The sequence below is a fragment of the Dermacentor variabilis genome, chromosome 1 (assembly GCF_050947875.1).
Source record: "Dermacentor variabilis isolate Ectoservices chromosome 1, ASM5094787v1, whole genome shotgun sequence".
Taxonomy (NCBI): Eukaryota; Metazoa; Arthropoda; class Arachnida; order Ixodida; family Ixodidae; genus Dermacentor; species Dermacentor variabilis.
Genome location: NC_134568.1, coordinates 235701572 through 235723934, shown reverse-complemented (window position 1 = coordinate 235723934; position 22363 = coordinate 235701572). Strand labels below are relative to the sequence as shown.

At 40.7% G+C, this 22363-nt stretch overlaps 1 protein-coding gene across 6 annotated transcripts in view; it reads left to right on the top strand.

The window, feature by feature from the left end:
- The first annotated feature begins 92 nt into the window (after positions 1–92).
- Positions 93–22363, top strand: part of LRR (capping protein regulator and myosin 1 linker 1 leucine rich repeat protein) — a 228442-nt gene continuing 206171 nt past the window's right edge. For all 6 annotated transcript variants that reach the window (XM_075671458.1, XM_075671446.1, XM_075671465.1 and 3 more), the window contains exons 1-6: positions 93–286; positions 3671–3768; positions 13270–13320; positions 13428–13487; positions 13727–13854; positions 18888–19056. In XM_075671458.1, the coding sequence (XP_075527573.1) occupies positions 250–286; positions 3671–3768; positions 13270–13320; positions 13428–13487; positions 13727–13854; positions 18888–19056 (543 nt within the window). In that variant the 5' untranslated portion in view covers positions 93–249. The remainder of the gene's footprint in view (positions 287–3670; positions 3769–13269; positions 13321–13427; positions 13488–13726; positions 13855–18887; positions 19057–22363) is intronic.

The following is a 22363-nucleotide window of genomic DNA, read 5'->3' as shown; positions in this document are numbered from 1 at the left end:
TTTTAATTATTGTTGGTTTAACTATATGTGCACTGGTAGTATTTTTTACGTAAAGTATTTATCAAAATAGCAACAAGAAAAAGCTGTCCCGCAGTCGGTGCTGATCCCAAAAGTGGGAATAGCTGAGTGATGTTGTGTCCGGGAATTTTTTAAGTAAAATATTCAGCTTGTGGTTATGCTCTTGCGGTCAAGCAGAAGCCCCGCGGTTTTATGGATACTTCTGACGGCAGAGAATACTGAAGCGGAATAATGTCCACGAAGAACGCTATTACGAAGGAACTGAGCGGTAGGTATTCACTTGCAAACGCATCAGTGATTACCTGCCTGTCAGTTCCGAGTTGGATATGACTTTCTTTTTTTCGGTGTATATTTTACTGCATCACCTTATGCGTAAAGTCGAACTAACTTCAGCCTGTTGTAAACATTGCACAGTTTCTAGTGTTGCTTGCAAAGCCCCCCCTCCCCCTTCTTTTTTTTTTAATATTGAGTAGTCCATAATGTCTTCGCCGTAGCGTTGTCCTCCGATGGTGCTTGCAGACCTGTCGTTGCATCTTGTTTGCGGCTCCAAATACTTTAAAGTTTGCCTGTGGCTTAGGCGTTGGCGTCAGCCCTGGTTAGATTTACTTTTTACCTGCCCCTGACATTGTGTGTGCGTGCGTGTATATATATATATATATATATATATATATATATATATATATATATATATATATATATACACACACACACACACACACGTATCGTTATCAACGGGCAACTCCCCGACTGTGTAACATGCAAGCCGTCGCTACTTCGCTGTTGCATTTCTGGACGTAACTGAAACAGAACCCTTCTCTGAAAATGAGGAGGAAAAGCTTCGTAGCATTATGAAGGTGTTCGATGTAGTCATGCCGAGTCGTAAACAGTTGTTTATAGTGACTAATCTGGGTGCCGTGTATGGTAATTGTTCCTTGTTTCCTTTCACAGTTCTGTTGCAAATCACGCCTCCTGATATCTCGACATATTCGCGATCACAGCACGATATCCCGACTCCTCCTAAAGTTATTGCGCATTTCAAGTGTGTCTCCTCTTGACAGAACGGTTTCGGTTGAATGCGAATCTCGTTTACTTTATTGGAGATACTTCACTCTGACAGGTTCATCACGAACACGAAGCCATGAAAGTTAAAAATACCTCGGTGTACGAACTAGAATTGAACATGAAATTTGTACCTTGGCATATCAACTGTCAGTATAAGTTCCCATTAGATGTGAAAGCAGCTAAATAATTCCTCTACTTTTTCATACTCTAGTGGATACACACGTGCACTTCCTTCAGAATTTAGCATACCTTAAAACTGTATTATATATTATTTTCACACGCTGTGATAACCATGTCGCATCTATGCAAACTTTCTTAGATTTTGAGTTTTACATGTAGTTGCTTGTAAAAAAGGGCAGTTAAGTTGAAATGACTTTCTGTGGTGTTACACATTAGCATTAATGTTGCTTGAAAATGCCACAAGAAGGTACATGGAAAGAGCTGAATTCTTATTACTTGGCTGCCAGCATTTGGCACTCACTGCGAACCGGTGTGCAGCACCATAGGCAGTTGCTTTTAGAACTGTCAGTCTTGTGTGGGATCCTTGAGCACCTCCTCCTTTTATTTCGGCCAGCAAGTGCCTTCCACTGCCTTTGCAATCCGGCCTTGAATATGTTGCTTGCTTTCAAGCTTTCCTTGGAAATGTGTATACCGATAGCGAGTGCTCCATGCTGTAGTTTTTATTCAAAAAGACGACACATGCTTGCTGCAGAATCTGGCCTTTCAGCCAAATGTTGAATGTAAATAACATTGGTATGTAATAATTCCATGTTATCTTATTTACTAAACTTACCTTTATTATATCAACAGAAAACACAATTTTGGCTTGTTCACGTCGGATGTAAAAAAAAAAATTTGTTCTGCAGTTCCCCAGTAATCTCATATATGTGTGCGACAGTGGTCCAGTGGGCTGTCTATAGCTGAAAAATGTGTTGCTTGTCCTTTTCTTGTTTAGGGAGGACGTAATAGTTCTGAAGCTACTTGCATTCATCTGTACCATTTTACACTTATTATCACGGTTGAAGGAAATTGCTGACACATGGCATCTTGCATGCAAACTGAACAGCTGAATATACTTGTGTTAGGGATGTGCTGCTGTAAATGTAGCTGGTTCTGCTTAAACCCATCTCAGACATATCTACCCAAGTTGCACCACTTGAAATAGAATCTGCTTTCAAGAGTATTAAAGTTTTTACACTTTACTGGAACTCGCCACGATAGTTTAGCAGCTATGGCATTGCACTGCTAAGCAAGAGGTTGCGGGAACAAATCCCGGCAGTGGCGGCAACATATCGATGGGGGTGAAATGCAAAAACACCCATGTCCCGTGCATTGGGGGCACATTAAAGATCCCCAGGTGGTCCAAGTTAATCCAGAATCCCGCACTCTGGGTGCCTCATAATCAATTCGCGGTTTTGGCACACAAAACCCCAGAATTCATTCACACTTTACTGGAAAATAATTCATACCTTTATGAACTCAATTGCCATAGATGCAAAATCGCAGCAGTGTGTGTAGACATTACAAGTTGCTTTTTACTGTGTGCTACCCATTTATAAAAGCAGAGCTATGTTCATTTTGTGATTGTTATTGTAATTCTGTCATCTGTGTTGCGACAAGTAGACTCAATATAGCAAAAACTATTGGACTTGCATTTATTTTGTGCCATACAAAGTGTCCTTGTAACAAGGCTAAAGAAGCTGCAATGTATGGAACTGTCGCTTATTACAACCTTCATGAGGAATTTTGGACAGAACATGCCATTTCATAGTTTCTTTATGATGAGCCTTCCTCTGAAAAATTGCATGCTTTGAGGTGTTCTCACCTTGCAGACAAATATAAGCAGTTTTTAGTAAAAATCAAATTATGGTAATGTTTACCATGTTGTGGAGCATGATAGCGAAAGTAAGTGCTGTAATTTTGGCATAAGTGTCTGGAGAGACCACTTTTCCGCTTCCCGAAGCTCAGTAGTGTACCGCAGCATTTAACTGTATGATCTGGAGTAGGTAGTGTAATGTAAGTTCTTCACAAGATGGCTTTGGTGTGTAATGCAAATCCATTTCTCATAGGAGCAGTATGGCTTAGCAACAGGTACCCTCTTGTCATTATAATGAAAAAGTTGTGCATAGGAAACTTCCATGTTTGGAGAAAACACTTTCTTTTATTGTACTGTACACTGGTGTTTGAATGAGGCCCTGCTGACCTTTAACACTGTAATGACACTCTCCCTCCCACCTCTATTTCTTTGACAAATAATTTCATGAAACAATATGCACATGAAATATGTATAGCAGCTGAATTTGATGCCCCAGGCCAGAGTAACCATAAAATTTTATTGCAACCAATATGCATATTGTGCCTCTTTTGTGAAAGACTGGGGTGCAAAATTATACGTTCTTGTACTTGCATGGACATGATACTACTGCATGTGTTGTACTGTGCTTATAACTGAGCCCTATACAGCTATATGTTGGCATTTCTTTTTCCTGTGGAAAAGAAAATTCCGTTTAATCCCCCCACCACCCCCCACACCAAAGAAAAAGAAGAAAGAAAGACCCTTCAATTTACTGTTGTCTCTTCCCGATTACAGACAGCATTCGACATGTGCTGGACCGCAGTGCCAAGGTGTCTTTCAAGTGCATGGTGCGCTTGGAGATCAAACAGGACAAAACAGAGAACAGAGTGCTGGTAATATTTCTACCATTTAGAATGTTATAGCATGGCCCCACTTAAGGAAATGATTGTAGCTTAAAGGGACACTCAAGAGAAATATTACATTAAGCTGTATTTGTAATTTATGACTTTGCAATAGCGAAATGACCACCGTTACAATAAGAGGACCCTTGGCAATTGAGAAAAGACCGAATAATGAAACACGAGTGGCAACGTCGCTCAGAAGCTCGTGCATCAGCTTGCTGCGAAGTCATGAATTTTAATGGCACCTGCATGGGTCTTGTTAATTATTTATCGGTAAGGAAGGGCTACATTGCATTCTTAAATATTTAATGAGGCACACAACCTAGCAACTTTAAAAAAGCTTTTTTTTACACCAAAAACTGCCAAAATACAAAATGTTATTAAATTCCTGAAGTCACACTGGCATACCACCACTGTGATTCTGCTGCTAAATTCAGAAGTAGAAAGTTTTGCCCTCATTTTTTCTAGTAATAACAAACCTTTTTTACCAAATGAATGAATATAGTATATTGAAGAAACACTTTACCATTCTAAAGAGATTTAATGTTGCTCATTAGTGTCCCTTTGAATATAACATATATAAATATTTTAGACCTGCATATCCACTTCAGTCACAAATTATGATGCACTGTCAACAAATGTGTCAAACTTACATAATTTTATTCCGGGGTGCTGCTGGCCCCATTAAAAAAAAAGTTTGGATGATCCTTCGTGCATTTTCTAGTGCTTCCTAATAATCATAGAATAATTACATTTTAATTTAGCGATCAGTCAGTCATGTTACGTTTCTCGTAAATAGATTTGAATCACTGGCTCTGATAAAATGCATAAGTTAAAGGGACACTAAATGAAAATATTCGGTCGAGCTAGATTGAATGATTAGGCTTCTGTGATAAAATTCGTTATTCGTGGCAAGAACGGCTTTTGTAAGTGAGAAAATGATGAAAATTGGAAATCGGAGTGGGACCACGTGTTTGTAGACGATGGTACCTCTCATGTGACATCAGCACTGGCTGATTGAAGTAAACACCAACTAGGCTAAACTGAAGTTCTTCCGATTCACATAAAGTGGCATAGAGGGAGGTCACATGAAAATTACTTCAACTTGTCCTTTTTGGCGCGCACTGTTCAAATTGAGAAGCAGCAGTGAGACCTTTGACTGCAATTTTCTATGCAACAAAGTGATATGTTGGCATACGGAAAACGTTGATAGACTTCCAGATTAATAATCTATCAATCTAGCTCTACTTCATATTTTCCTTTAGTGTTCATATTTTCCAAGGGAAGGGAAGCGTAGCAGGGGGCGGCAGAAAGTTAGGTGGGCGGATGAGATTAAGAAGTTTGCAGGCATGGCATGGCCACAATTAGTACATGACCAAGGTTGTTGGAGAAGTATGGGAGAGGCCTTTGCCCTGCAGTGGGCGTAACCAGGCTGATGATGATGATGATGTACTTTTAATTTTTGGCTGCCAGAATTTCGAGGAGGCACGAAACTATTCCCTGACTATTGCTGACAGAACGTAGCCCATCGTATATCTTGTCAAATGTGGTACCCGCCGTGGTTGCTCAGTGGCTATGGTGTTGGGCTGCTAAGCATGAGGTCGCGGGATCGAATCCCGACCGCGGTGGCCGCATTTTGATGGGGGCGAAATGCGAAGACACCCGTGTACTTAGATTTAGGTGCACGTTGAAGAACCCCAGGTGGTCGAAATTTCCGGAGTCCTCCACTACGGCGTGCCTCATAATCAGAAAGTGGTTTTGGCACGTAAAACCCCATAATTAAATTTTTTTTTTTTCAAATGTGGTATAGTCTTAAAGGAACCGACAACCACTTTTTATCGTACCTATTTTTTTAACCTAGTGGAAAGCTTACCGGTCAGTGTCTAATCATGAAGTGGTAATGCGGAAAACACCATGGAACATTTTTAATCAGAATTTTTCTACCTGCAGTGAGGATGTAGTCGTTCACTTTAAGTATGCTGAAAACGTGATCGCAATAGTGATTATACGCCGGCATTATGGAAGGCAGACGACAAGTGCAGCAGCAACTTTGAGAAAGTACTATTTGGTTTATCAGGCCGATGTTCCTGTGATTCATATTTTCTGAAGTGTTAAAGTATTTATGCGATACTAGCTACATGTTTTCGTGGTTTCCTGTCCAACTGCTTTGCCATTTAACCACTCAAAATGAAACCAATTCGATTGAAAATGAAACAATGCTTTTACACTTGATACACAGTTCAGCATGTTGCAGTAGCCATGCGTGCGCTTTTGATTTTCTAAGCATAGAACAAAGCTCAAGTGTCTAATGATATAGCAACTGCAATTTTAAGCAATAATTATGTTGTACTTAAAAACAGTGGACTTCCGTACAGTAATCTCATAGACTACATTTGAAGTACCAAGATTTCACCGCCAAGCCTCGCCACTTACTGGTCTTAGAGACGTTCTTTGTCAATTTAAAATTATAATTTCTGCTTAAATCGCAAACAGCGTGCTGGATTCTATCCCTATAAATCATTGTAATTTAATTTCCATCAACGTCTCGCAACACATTCTGGCCAGTCGTCAGTCCCTTTAAGTAAAATGGTCGTGTGTAGCAGTGCGCTGCATTCTAAAGTTAAATGGTTTCATACTGGGTAAACACGGTATTCTGCTGCTTACTATCCATGGCTTTTTTTTTTTGCCACTACTGGACAGAACTGGCAAAAACGAATTACATTTCACAAATATGGACACTGTGAATGAACAGGATTTACTTGTTAAGATCCAAGGTCTTTGTTTTTTTGATGAAATTGTGGTGGTAGTTTTATCAAATGCATTGAATATCAGTGCATGGTATGTGCAGTGCAGCATTGTGTGTTTGAACAGGAATTTGATGTGAAAATTGTAAATATTGTGGAACGAAGCATGAAAAAAGTGAGTTTCATTAATTCAGCCTAAGTGGGACATTTAAAATTGCTTTAGATATCTCAAAGTTGAAATGAAGACATGTCTCAGAGTTGCTTTGAACAGAGTTGCTTTGAAGTGAACATTATTTGGAAACTCCTCATTATGTGGTGGTCTTTACCAGTGCCTGCAAGCAGGTATCATATAAATGATTTGCATGACTAATATGTGCTGGAATGCTTGGACAGCATTGTCTGTATGTGTGTATTAAAAATTGTGCAAGGAGAAGTGCCATTTGAACCTTAATTGTAGTTAGTTGCAGCTCCTAGAACTCTTCGTTGTCAGAGCCATTGTGATTGAGAACCAATAATTGTGGTGTAATGCAGGCAAAATTTGTGTTGTCTTTATTGGTTGTTGACCTGCACACTTTGTGTATGTGTTCACAACCATTTTGTATGAACTTTCTCTGGAGGTGGCCTGATTTCCATGGTCAACAAAAAATTCAACCAGGTCTTTCATATCAAGGCTCACTGTGTTGCGAAGGACACTTTATGAAAGATTTTGTGGTTATTGGTTGCTTGACAGCTTTCTCATACTCTTTAGTGTAGTCAGCACTCGTTAAGCATTGGTGGCACTTGTAAAGTAACCATAAAAAATCTTTCCTAGCTTGAATTCTCCAGTGTCCCGTTTGTCAAAATCAGTGTAACAAAGTTTCACTTCCTAACTATGGGTGCCTTTTAGGACACTTGAACATACCTAGGTGTAGAGGAACTGGCCAGCTACATCACTGAACACACACTCTGTTCTGCTCGCAACTGCATAACTCAGTCCTGCACAGATAAAGTCAATCCAAAACCGTGCTGGAACAAAGACTGTGAAATTGCAAAGAAACACCAGAGCAAAGCACGGAGCAGATTTTCATGCTACCCAACAACAGAAAATGTAATAAATTTTAAGTGGTGCAAAGCAAATGGCCGTTGTATCCACCAAATATCCAAAAGGGAAAGCTGGACACGCTACGTATCCTCAATAAACTCATACACGGATGTCAGCAAAGTATACAACAGGGTACGTAAACTAAAAGGACAACGTCCAAATCCTTTTCCTCTCATCACTGGCTCTGGTGATATAATAGAAGATCAAGCGAACACTCTTGGCGAGCACTTGAGAGGGTATCAAGCTCGGAAAATTATTCCAAAAAGTTCTTACACCACAAAAGAATAGCTGAAAATATTCCTCTACGTCCAAACAAGTCATCAGAAGGATACAACAAACCACTAACTTTTCGTGAACTCAAGCTTGCCCTAGGCTCTTGTGGCAGCTCGGCTCCAGGTTCTGACACAATAACATATGAAATAATCAAGAATCTGCCTTGTGAGACCCTAAATTGCATCTTAGGTCTTTACAATAAGATCTTCGCAACTGGTCATATACCTTCATCTTGGAAGGGGGCAATAGTCTACTCAAACTCGGCAAAGACCCTTCCTTAGTTAACAGTTACAGACCAATTGAACTGACTAGCTGTTTATTTAATGTATATGAAAAAAAAAATGATTAACTGTCACCTTGTGTTTCTTTTTGGAAGATAATGGTATATTGCTTCATTGCTTCAACAAGCAATGAACGACAATCTTGTGAGCATCATTAAGGAGTGTGCAGTAGAAGTCGGTGGTAACTCCGTTAGACAGGATACCAGTAAGCTATCACAGGAGACGAAAGATCTCATCAAGAAACGCCAATGTATGAAAGCCTCTAACCCTACAGCTAGAATAGAACTGGCAGAACTTTTGAAATTAATCAACAAGCATAAGACAGCTGACATAAGGAAGTATAATATGGATAGAATTGAACATGCTCTCAGGAACGGAGGAAGCCAAAAAGCAGTGAAGAAGAAACTAAGAATTGGCAAGAATCAGATGTATGCGTCAAGAGAGAAAGCCGGCAATATCATTACTAATATGGATGAGATAGTTCAAGTGTCTGAGGAGTTCTATAGAGATTTAAACAGTACCAGTGGCACCCACGACAATAATAGAAGAGAGGATAGTCTAGAGGAATTCGATATCCCACAGGTAACGCCGGAAGAAGTAAAGAAAGCCTTGGGAGCTATGCAAAGAGGGAAGGCAGCTGGGGAGGATCAGGTAACAGCAGATTTGTTGACGGATGGTGGGCAGATTGTTCGAGAGAAACTGGCCACCCTGTATACGCAATGCCTCATGACTTCGAGCGTACCGGAATCTTGGAAAAACGCTAACATAATCCTAATCCATAAGAAAGGGGACGCCAAAGACTTGAAAAATTATAGACCAATCAGCTTACTGTCCGTTGCCTACAAAGTATTTACTAAGGTAATTGCAAATAGAATCAGGAACACCTTAGACTTCCGTCAACCAAAGGTCCAGGCAGGATTCCGTAAAGGCTACTCAACAATCGACCATATTCACACTATCAATCAGGTGATAGAAAAATGTGCGGAATATAACCAACCTTTATATATAGCTTTCATTGATTACGAGAAAGCGTCTGATTCAGTCGAAACCTCAGCAGTCATGGAGGCATTACGGAATCAGGGTGTAGACGAGCCCTATGTAAAAATACTGAAATATATCTATAGCGGCTCCACAGCCACCATAGTCCTCCATAAAGAAAGCAACAAAATCCCAATAAAGAAAGGCGTCAGGCAGGGAGATACGATCTCTCCAATGCTATTCACAGCGTGCTTACAGGAGGTATTCAGAGACCTGGATTGGGAAGAATTGGGGGATAAGAGTTAATGGAGAATACCTTAATAACTTGCAATTCGCTGATGATATTGCCTTGTTTAGTAACTCAGGGGACCAACTGCAATGCATGCTTACTGACCTGGAGAGGCAAAGCTGAAGGGTGGGTCTAAAAATTAATCTGCAGAAAACTAAAGTAATGTTTAACAGTCTCGGAAGAGAACAGCAGTTTACGATAGGCAGTGAGGCACTGGAAGTGGTAAGGGAATAAATCTACTTAGGACAGGTTGTGACTGTGGATCCAGATCATGAGACTGAAATAATAAGAATAATAAGAACGGGCTGGGGTGTGTTTGGCAGGCATTGTCCGATCATGAACAGCAGGTTGCCATTATCCCTCAAGAGAAAAGTTTATAACAGCTGGTGTCTTACCAATACTCACATATGGGGCAGAAACCTGGAGGCTTACGAAAAGCGTTCTACTTAAATTGAGGACGACGCAACAAGCTATGGAACGAAGAATGATAGGTGTAATGTTAAGGGATAAGAAAAGAGCAGATTGGGTGAGGGAACAAACGCGAGTTAATTATATCTTAGTTGAAATCAAGAAAAAGAAATGGGGGGGCATAGGCAGGACACGTAATGAGGAGGGAAGATAACCGATGGTCATTAAGAGTTACGGAATGGATTCCAAGGGAAGGGAAGCATAGCAGAGGGCGGCAGAAAGTTAGGTGAGCGGATGAGATTAAGAAGTTTGCAGGGACAATATGGCCACAATTAGTACATGACCGGGGTAGTTGGAGAAGTATGGGAGAGGCCTTTGCCCTGCAGTGGGCGTAACCAGGCTGATGATGATGATGATGGTGGTATATTGCACCCTCCAATCTGGCTTCCGAAGAACGAGGTCGACAACCAATAATCTTGTTCTCCTTGAGTCATATATACGTGATGCATTTGTACACAGCCAATACTGTCTATCTGTATTCTTTGACCTTGAGAAGGCGTATGATACTGCCCTGCGATACGGTATTCTGCAAGAGTTGTCGTCCTATGGAATTTGTGGTAGTATGCTGAACGTTTTACAAAATTACCTATATGAAAGGAAGTTCCACTTAAGAATCGGCAATGTAGTATCGCGCACTTTTGTTCAAGAAAATGGTGTACCACAGGGAGGAGTGCTAAGTTGCACACTTTTTATATTTAAAATGAACTCTCTTTGCTCTGTTACACCATCCATGGTGTCTTATTCTGTCTATGTGTACAACATCCAAATCAGCTTTAAATCTTGCAACCTGTCCATATGTGAATGCCAGATACAGTGAAGTGTTAATCGGCTCGTGAAGTGGGCAGACGAAAACAGATTTAGATTCAGTGCAGAGAAGACTACGTGTGTGCTGTTTTCCAGATGAAGAGGGGTATGTCCTGACCCTTGCATTACGATGAATGGGAGAAGCCTGGTAAATAGAAAAGAACAAAAATTTCTGGGTGTAATCTTCGATACTAAGCTAACCTTCATGCAGCATATAAAACAGTTGAAGCTGAAATGTCTTAAAACTATGAACCTTTTAAAAGTTTTATCTTGCCAGTCTTGGGGAACAGATAGGTATTGCCTCCTATCTCTCTTTAAAAGCCTTGTGGTGTCATGCATAGACTATAGTCAGCTTCAAAGACAACACTTAAGCTACTTGTCCCTATCACTTAGGTATCCGCCTAGCCCCATCCAAAGTCTATATGCAGAATCGGATCAGTGGCCGCTGTATTATCAGCATAAATATCTGGGAGTCACCTATGCAATAAGAACCATGTCGCTAAAACAACATCCATGCAAAGCTCTCATAAGTGATCAGTCCACAAATCAGTTGTATTTAAACAGGCCCTCACATGCCCCTCCGTTCCCGTTAGCAGTAAAATCTGTTGCGGAAAAACTCGGAGTAGTTTTCACAGATCTGCAGGAAAGCAACTACGCTGAACCCATCCCACCTTGGGAGCAATGTACAGTTACCTGTGACTTGTCCTTTACAGAACTTGAGAAAAAGAGTTGTCCAAGTGCCCTCATCCAGCAACATTTTTTGTCCCTTGAAGACAAGTATAGATCTATGGCACTTGTGTGCAGTCCATGGCCCGAATTTCTCAAACTCTAAAACCTTGCATAACCATAGCAGCATCTATACAGCGGAAGCGTACGGTATCCTGATTACTGACGAGTACATAGTACAGCACAAGATACAAAAGTCTGTAATATACACAGATTCCTTAAGCGTTGTCACTGCCCTGTCCTTAATAAAGGTATGTCCTGTCGCAAAGCAAGCCAAAACCCTGTATTAAACCAGCTCCTTAAACACATTCATGTAGCATATAAACAAAACCTTGCTCTTGTTGTATGCTGGGTGCCAGGCCACTCTGGGATCGCAGGCAATGAAATGGCGACAAAAATGCTGGACAAGCGGCTCATCGGGCTACAATTGATGTAAGCTGGGTACCAGGTGTAGATATGAATCCTGCAATACGAAAGGCACTCTGTAATCATTGGCAAGCTGAGTGGGACAAAGAAGTTGAAAATAAGCTGCACCTGCTTAAACCGCAGTGAACCAAATCTTTCCCACTGAAGCTTGATAGACACACCGAAGTCACTTTGGCACGACTTAGAATAGGACACACCTATGGCACACACAAATACCTCTTGACTGCAACTGACCCACTGACGTGCACACTCTGCGGTGAGAACCTAACCATCCTACATGGCCTCATTCAATGTCCTGAACTTCACCAAGAGCGAGTGGCTCATTTTAGGGAGCTCCATTCACACCATATACCCCCCTATCCCTTGGTGTTCTTATCAGAGGATGCGCTTTTTAACTTTAAAAAAGTGCTTAATTATCTTGCACAAGTTAACTTTCTAGACATCATCTCATTCCATCCTAACCATCAGATTGTGCCTCACAGATGAGGTACAGTCTGATGTCTGAGTATGTCTGAGCTCTCGCACTTCTTGCGTAAGCAATTGTACAGCTAGGGACTCGGACAATCCAGAATAATTTAATGTGTGCCTGTAGCCAATGCATTTAAGGCCTTATATTTATCTTGGTAATTATTTTAGAATTGATGCACTAGTAACTATAGATCTGTCTTACCTGTAGGCCTCTATACAGCCTTTATTTTAAGTCATAGTCCTAAACCCACAATTTTACTAAACCAAAACACACGTCCTGGCGCTCTTTGGCCTTAGATGCCCTTGCGCCAATAAACTTCAATCATCATCGTCAGGACACTTGAACATGGTCAGAGATTGTACCATGTGCACTTATGTAAGGGCTGCACTATTTTTTTTTTTTTAGATCTTGATGAAGTGTGCCCCTTACATGGGGGCAGGCCATTTCAGTCTTATTCTTCTAGTCATGATCCGTCTGTACCAAGAGTGAGCACTGTTGTTTTCCTAAAGAATTTATTTGTTCATGCATACATGTCACACACCAGGTGCCCCTTCTGTCCTCATCACTGTGACTTCCACTGTAGCCGCTGCTCGGGCTCAGTTCAGCAGCACGCTTGTGGATACATTTGCCATGGATACATTTTTCTAAAGCTTTTCACAACAATGTCCAAAAACATCACTCACCATGGCAGATGTATTTCAGAAGGCACATGGAAACCAAGAACAGACATTTTTTTAATTTCAGGCAATCAAGTTGGGGGTACGGCTCTTAGATGAGTAGGACCGTTACTCAAGTGTGTTTGACAGAAGTCTGCTGTATAATGAATATATTTTTTGGAAACAAAGTGCGATACAGTTACATTATTCATCAGCACTTTACAATGTGTTTGTTATAAATTTGAGTTTTTTGCATATTAACTTGCTAAGTGATTATTTCACTTTGTTTGTTTTCAGGCATTTTCTTCATGTAGGTTTTTTATCCTCACTGCCAAAGTACCAACCAAGGTAAACTGCCTTTATCCGTCTTTAACATTGGAGTGCTGATATAGGTGTGCTCTGCGCTATATGGTAACCAGCCTTAACATAGGGTGCACTTTTTTTTTTTCTTTCAGATTGAGCACTCTTTTCACTATTTAGAAATTCAAACTGTAGAGAGCAAAAAGCCAAACCAGGTGAGGTATAGAAGGTTGTGGTTGTTTCTCAAGGTTTTGTGCATGTGAGTGGCAGCTTGGGAGCATGTGTGTGTGCAAATGTGTGTATACGCCCATAGAAGCTCTAAGCTTTCAATAATGCTGTTTTGTGTTTCATGTTCCAATCTTATTTTGTCAGTTCATGTAATGCACATGTTGTCTAAAACAGCACTGAAAACTTATTGGTTGCCAATTGTGCTCTACGCTCTGCATTTTTGCAGCTCTGCCTAACCATAGACAACAAAGTGTACACATTCTATTCAGTTGATCCTGAGTCCAGTGATGTTGACCATATGATCATCCAGCTAGGAACTGCTGTAAAAAGCATTTTTCCACAAGTGCCTTTGGAGTAAGTTGCTTCTATTGTCTCAGTTTTTTCTTGTGTGTACTTAGTCAAGTGCTTGTAAACTTCTGCAGATTTTTACTGTGAGATTATGTAAATGAAAGTTATTGCATGGAAGTACTGTGAAGCTGGTTTACATCTTACTTGCTTGGCAAACAATGTTTAATAAAATTTATTTGTTTTAAACTTTTCACAGGTGCTGACGGTAATGCTTAAGCTATAGGAGCAAAAGCTTACGAAACTTTCTATAAATAAACCTGAGCCAGAACTGAATGAAGTAAATGTTTTACCTTATGTTGCATGTGTGGTCACAGGACATGCTATAGAAATGTGCTGTGGTCTTTGGTTATTCATGATAAAGCTAACTGCATTTTAAAATAAAATATTGTTATACTGATGTGTGCTTTGCAGTTTTGTATGAATAGTTAAATCGTTTAACTAAATTTTTGTTCTTTGAAGTAAGTGGTGAAAGAAGGTTGGACGCAAGTGTAGAAAAAAAATTGTGCTGATCTTTTCAGCATAAAAGTGAGTGAAAAGGGGAAAGGCCATTACTATTTTTCTGCTCATTACAAATAAAGTAATGGGACAAGGGAATTCAATATAACTGTGTATACAGTATAGAAAGAGTGGTTACTTTGCAATGGTTCCACTGTGGTGGCTTAGTCGCTAAAGCTTGTTGCTGCTGACCACAAAATCAGATTAATTTCCTGGGCACCATGGCTGCATTCCAATGAATGTGAAATGCATTAACGCTTTTGTGCAATTGTTCGCTCACACAATAAAGAACTTCAGGTGGTTGACGTTAGTCTGGGGCGCTCCACAGCAGCATTTTATATAGCCTCTGTACTGCTTTGGGACATTATACCCTGTGAATCAGGCATCATTGGTACAGGCATCAATGTTAAAATTGCAATTACTGGTAATATCACTTGGAAGAGAAGTAACTAAATGTTACTTCACTACATTTCATGCAAAGTTAGTTTTACAAGCATTGAATGCTTCCTCAAAGGGACAAGAATCAGTATTACCTAAATCAGGCGGAGAAATCTACAGGCATTTAAAAATAAGCCATCACTGGCCACTCTCTGTTCCCCAGGCTAGATCAGTGATTGCACCATCTGTTAAGCAGCAGAGACTCCTGCTGCAGGAAACACACTTTGGCTGAAAAAAAAAAAAAGATTGGTGTTGCAAGAAATATTTTTGGCTGAGTTGGCAGTTCAAGCTGTGGGTAGCTGTGAGCTACTTGGGTCCCTGCTTAATGCAGAATCCTAGCAGTATGGACTTGAGTAAACATTAGAAGATAAACTATAAAGCTCCGGTTCAGCATAAATTGAATAAATCAAAACCAGCAGCCTGGACAACTGTAAGGGCAGTAAAGATGATAGTGCTGTCCTGCCTGTGAGCTATTTGGCAAGCCAGCAGCAGCACCCACCCAGCAAGTAGCCATGGTAAGGAAAGTCCAGAAGGTTTCGTGAAGAAAGCTTCAGTTTGAAAAAAAGATTGTGATGGGTTTGGCACCTCCTCACAGGGGCATCTGCGTGATGGAGAACTGTGATGGGGAGCCCGCTGCATACTAGCGGTCCTGCGCATCATGGAAAAAAGAAAAAAAAATAATCATAATCAAAGTCAAAGAAAATATATAATTCAAGGAGGCAAATGTGCGGGCAGCATACCTGCCCAAGAATAGCTTTTCCTAAGCGGCGTATCATGGGACAGAAATAACGGCTTGTGGCAGCTGTCCAGTCCACACGCAATGAGCCTCCTGCGATGCCGTCCGCCCCTTGGTGGCTGCAGCTAATGCTGCTCTGCCGCCCCAGCAGAAGGGGCCATCCACATCTGCTTGTTCGACATGTCAAGGCCTTAATATCAAACAGAGCCTTCACAAAAACGCATGTCCAGCGCTCCGCAAGAGGCATTGGACATAACACTCATTCAGACGGCACAGCTAGCACCGAAGTAGTGGCCGGATTCTCTCAACCACACACAAAAAAAAAAAGGCAAAGCTCACGTCATGGCACCTGGCAAGGGCCCGTGAGCTAACCCTTGTCTCCTAAACACACAGCACAAACACTTTTGTCATCATAGAGACACAAATACCACAGTGGAATCTTAGAGGACTTGTTCATAACCTTGACGACATTACAGAATTTCTACAATAACATAATCCAAAGTTACTGAGTGTGCAAGAGAGATCTGAAACCCCCACACACAAACTTTCTTCATCAGTACACCATCTATCGTAAGGACCGTGACAAGGCAAATGCCTCGTCTGGCGGGGTAGCAATAATTGCCGACAAATCTGTAGCTTTTCAACAGGTCACTCTTCAAACCCCCTTGAGGCAGTGTCAGTTCGCGCAGTTCTTTTTAATAAATTGAACACTGTATGTTCTATATATATACTCCCATATTTTCATCTTGGAAAAACCGATTTTTATGATTTCATTGATCAGCTTCCAGACCCCTACGTACTCATGGGTGATTATAATGCCCACATGATGATGTGGGGAGACTCGCGATGCAATGCGATAGGTCGATTCATTGAAAACTTCCTTGTAAACTCCTGTGCGTGCCTCTACCATACCATGTACTATCACGATTGCACCATACTGTAAGCATTCATCATGGGTTTGACGGATGAGGACATTGTGGGAAATAAAAATCAAAACTTCAACAACACTTGCTTCAAAACATCTTTAAAGACGTGTAACATGAAGTTTTAAATTCATCTTTTAAGAATGTAGTAAAGCTTGAAGTGTGTGCGCACACATCTGAGGTCCAAAACCCAGATGATGCATGTGGTTTTTTGACGCAAGGGCCAGGGATCTCCAAAGAGTGCCAAAAAATAGTATGGGGAAGTTAATGATGCGGTGAATGACAAGTGTTATTGATTGCAGCTGCATTACTTTCTTTAACCCTTTGGGTGCTGGGCATTTCAAGCATTTCCACCTGCTGTGTGCTGGAGGTTTTGCCAAAATGCAAGAAATTCATTTTCTGTCTAAGGTAACACATCAACAGGGAAATAATTGGTGACATCTTGCTTAGTTTTTTTTTAATCTGAGAGCTCATACAAGGATTATGACATACTAATTAATGATTTTAGTTAATATAGTAAGTGTTCCAGCATGGCCTCTTTGTTGCTGTCATTGTCACTTGAAGACACTTTGTAATCAATATTGCAGTCCTCTGAGTTAGAGTTCATAAGAAGTTATTGAATTCCTGCGTCATTAAAAAAATGCACTAGCTTTTTGCACCACTCCATCATGTTGCAAAATGAGACACGAGCACAGTGGACAAGAGCAATGCTATGCCAGCAGATCATGTAATTTTTCATGTAAAAGGAAGACCTGCCGTAAATTTTAGTTTAGTGAACTTCTGTGTAGATGACACCACCAGTTCAAGGATGTTTCACGTTTGCAAGTTATCTTAGGGTGACACGACTTTACTTGGGCACTGCCGGGGTGTGCATCGGTGCCCAGATGAGTATGTTCGGGCAAGGCACTTAAAGAGTCAACCGTGTCTTGTTCGGGAAACAACCTGCTGAAAGCCGCCACTGAGCTGTGGAGACGAAGCAGACTTTAAGACTGTTTTTGCCGCTATCGTTTTTCGTTAAGTGTAGCCTGTTTTATTGGGTGAACCTGTGCCCTCAAAAACAGGCCACACTTAAAGAACAACAACGATAGTGGCAAACACAGTCGGTGATCGGCGAAAATAGTGATCTGCTGGTCAAGCGCGTCGGCTTTTATACATAAGCCATCGAAGGTTCCAGAACAATGGCTGCTGCCCGCATGTCTTCCAGAAAGTTCTACACAATTCGTGTCGCTCGTGCGATCAGCTTACACAAGCTTCGGTGACAAAAGACAGCAAAAAGAACCATCGATAACACTCCAGAAACTTCCGATACATGTGGGCATGTCCCGAGCTGAGCGATAACATTTGTTAGACAGTGAAAAGCGGTCATCTGAAAAAGATAAACAAGTATACGTGTCCGTATAATAGGCGACCAAACATCCCGATTTAGGTGCAACACGTCCCGCTTTTACCACCACGGACCTGATGTCCGGCGGCTTATGTATGGAATGGTGTTTTGTCTTGCTTTTCCCTCTCTGGACACCAAGTTGTCACAAAATGCATGCCCTGTGCTACCAAATATGCTGTTCACTTTCTCATTTGTGGTTAACGTTAAGCCACCTTCATAATGACGGGGCAGGCAGCAAAGCATAACATTTTTGGAAGTGAGGCAGCAGCACCTATGTTCTTATAACGGTTCTGAAAGTGAATCATTCACATGCTCTCCTGTAATTGGTCAGAATGGCGCTTTCGCTGACGAAAGCGAGATTCTGATCAATCATGCGAGGGCAGGCGAACTTTTTGCTTTCCCTTTACGAAACATTATAAAATCGCACCCATCCTAGAATACGCGACCACTTACGGCTCGTACATTTTCATGATTCACCTACAATGGACTTCTCAATGCATTGGCTAATGAGCTGTAGCTAAACCAAAGTGCACTGACCATGCCGTGTTCATGCCGTCTTGCTTGTCACACATATGTTGTTGGAAGCATGAGGAATAAGGCTGAAACACAAGCTTGAATTAGCTGAAAAGCTAGGAAAAATGTTTTCCTTCACATAAACAAAACTTGGAATAACTGTTGAATTTCGTTTCTAGAGCCCCCTTTAGTCAAATTTTTTTATGTGTTTCTGTTCACTGGCACCATTGATCAAAAATAATTCGCTATTCTTCTCTTAAACAAAAGTGGGACTAAGTTTTTTAAGGTTCTTAAGATTGATCTGTCAGCAATACATCGACTGGCCTGCAAAAGTTGGAAATTTCTGGGAACGTTCCATGCTCAGTCAATGTGATCAAAGTGGGTGAAACCAATAAACCATAGCTTCATGGCAGGTCAAGTTTCTTGCACAAAATTGTACACATTAAAGAACAAAATTATAGTTTTGTACATCGTATATGAGCAGTATAATTTATGCATTTCTGCAGAAAATTGGTTGATGCAAATATGTTTTTGTCATGATCCTCTAAAGGTTGATAATCAGAAGAGTGGAAGCAGTACCAGCCGTGAGGCTTCAGCCAATGCTCGACTTCAACCAGTCGGCCGAAGCCTCAGACCCAGGTCCATGTGGAAACTTCTCAGCTCAGTACATCTGCATGTGTGACTTCCATGGGCTCCCTTTCAGAGAAGATGTGGCATGGGTAAGGCTGCACCGAAAATAAGTTCACTTGCATAACTTTTTCTTTCATGAGACACTGTTTTGCATAGCCCCCTTTAAGATGAGTATAAAGGGACTTTGCAAATGTTTTTCTTTCGAAAGGTTAATACATAATCATAGTGTGCTTTTTTTTTCTTTAATGTATAGCTTTGCACCAATTCAATATAGTTTGAAGACTCATTTGTCTGAAAGCACTACATATAATTCCATATTGTAACGCAACCAAATCAAAACACACCAAGTGCAGCCTTGAAGCAGGTGCACTGGTTAAATAGCAATAATCAGAGGTGGTGACATGGGATTGTTTACCATAGAAGCCATAAAAAGGCAAGGGGGGGTCAGTCAGCCTGGGGCAGTGCTGCCAAAAACTGAGTGCATTGAAAACACACACACAAACAGTGAAGGGGTGAGGGTCGTTCCATCTTCCATGGAAGCGACAATTGAGAACCAGGTTATTCCATATCAAATACAGTGAAGTGCAGAGTGAAGGAGTTGAAGAAGGACACAGTGCAAGACATTGCAATTTTCAGCCAAGAACGATGTCTTTTTGATATTATAGCACTTCTGAGTTGCTTGACTGTTAGATAATTTTTTAGAAATCTTTTAGCCACATAAATGCAGTTCAAAAGCTCTGATTTGTGTTCATGCCCTGGTGATTCCTTGTGCAGGAGAAAGTTGCCTGTGACCGCCATTTTCAATGCGCATATGTTGCACCTAAATAGGCCTGTCACGATACAGATATTATTGCTGTGGAGGCTGTTCCCTGCTTTTTGCCAAATAACTAACTTAACTGACAAAGCTAGAGTTGCGATTGGTGTCATAGCATTTGTTTCAAACCATTTATGTCACACTGCTGTGCATCTTTAAACTGTTTGTTATTCGAATGTTAGTGGTTGCACTCTACAATCTCTCAGTAGCTCTTTTGTGTGTTAGGAAAATGTCCACGAAGTTGGTAACACAGCACCACTTTGGGAAGGGGGTTGCTTTGCGAAAGCGAGTGGTAAATTGAACGAGGGCCGACAGACCATATGCGAGTCACTTTTGTGTTTGACAGTTTCAAGCTTACCGTAATTGACGCACTATCATTGCCCTTCAACACTGTATCTTTGGGATTGGTGAGCAATTCCTAGAGCATTTTGACTGCATTCCCTTAAAAGACTGCGTTTCTACAGGAGCTTAATCACACATTTAGAAGTGTGACCACGGATGGCAGCTGCGACATGGCAGCAGCTGAGTGGCCAGTGTTTGGTGAGAGTGGCTGCCCTAAGGTAATTGAGAGAGTACTTGGTTAGCTGGGAAAAGGCTTTGAGATGCACACTAAAAGCCATCTGGATAAGTGCACGAAGCAGTGCTTGTCATGGGTAAGAGCAGATGCCCTTGAGGGTTTGAGAGGAAGCTTTAGCTCAGGTGCTCCTATCTAAATACATGTAAAAGGAGAATTCGTTTTTCTCGTCAACCACTGCACCAAATTTGATGACATTTGTTGCATTAAGAAAAAAACTTAAAATCTAGTGACTGTTGGTTCCAAATTTTTGATTTAGGTCGTGAATGTTTTATTGAAAATTGGCAAAAATTGCAAATTTTCAGAAAATGAAATGATGAAGTTTACAACTCTGTAACCCGGCAATGAAAAATATCACAATTATCTGAATTGCATGTAATACTACATCTAAAGTGGACAAAATTGATATGTTACGCATGAATCTAAAAAAATTTAGTAATATGGAAATACAGCCTTTGCACAATCCTTCTACACAACATAACAAATTCACGTAAGGTATAAATTGACATATTGAATTTGTCCGCTTTGTATGGTCTAATGGATGCCGTTTACAGAACTGCGATATCTGTTCTTGATGTAGAGCTATTAATTTGTAAACTTTGTGCTTCTATATTTTTTAGAACTTTCAAATTTCTGAAAATTCTTATAATAATATTCAGGCCCTAAATCGAAATTTCGCTTTCAACAGTCACCAGAATTTACCTTTATCTTTCAAATGCAACAAATTTCATTAAAGTTGGTCCAGGGGCTATCTCAAAAAAGCCTGCGTACACTCCAGGGAAGATTTAGTGGCCACACATACAATATGAAAAAAAAAAAATGGGTGTACGTTTTAATTTTTTATGCTGTTCTCCTGTTTGCAGATTTTCACAAATGTTTATGTTAATAAAGACTATTGTTCTTATGTTGCATGAAAAAAAGTTCCTTTTAGGGCATTTTCTCGGGTAAAACTGTGCAGAATGGAGCTGTGGTGTCAGATTATGACATTTTGCCTTGCTTCCTAGAAGAAAAATATTTTTTTCTTTTCGCTGAGAAGTACTATTGATACACATGCTAAGTACACATGCTAACAAAGGGGGACCGTAGGCCGTCCCATGCTGCTGCTGGCCCACATTTTTGTCACCCCTGAAGAAGGGACCGAGCTGGTCCCGAAACGTTGGGTTTAAAATAAATTATTGGTTGAAGTTAGCAATTTTTTATTTTCAAAGTACTATTGAGGTACATGAAAATATGGCTCCACAGTTGCCTAGATTGGGCCTTGCTAGTATTGTATAATACATAAAAATTCTACACATTCTTTAAGCTTTGGAATGATTGTGAACCATGGTCACTTGACCTTTTTAGGTGTCGTAACCCCCTAAATTACTTAGATTATGAAATTTCAGACAGAGTCCTATGTAATTGCTCTAAATAAACCCTCAAGGTTTCATTAAAATTGAGCAAGCTGCTAAATAGGTGACTTTCTTGGGTTTTGTCCTCGATAAAGTATTTTGGATTTGGTAGCATGCATCCAGATTTTCATGACAGTGTGGCCTGAGACCACTGCACTAGGCTGGCTGACATTAATTGGTGATTTGTGATGCTGCACAAGCACCACATCTAATTACTGTGATGTAACAAGGTCTGCTGCATGCCTGAAGCAATGCTACATTTCGTTTAATTGGCGATTTGTGATGCTGCAGAAGCACCACATCTAATTACTGTGATGTAACAAGGTCTGCTGCATGCCTGAAGCAGTGCTACATTTGGTAACATAGTGGACTGTTTACATAGGAAGGCGATGTAATTAATAATTTTCTCTGCGCTTGAGGAATAGACAATATGCAAAACCGGTAAATGCTCTTCTCCACACACCTATGGCACAACCAATACGGAGGACCTCGGGCTAGAATCGTAATTGAAGTATCAACATGCAAGTCAGTGACTTCATTGCTGCCACCCTTTGTTCCCCCCACCATCCAAAGTGTTAAAATGCATATCTCAGCTTTAGCAGCACTACTAGCAGGAA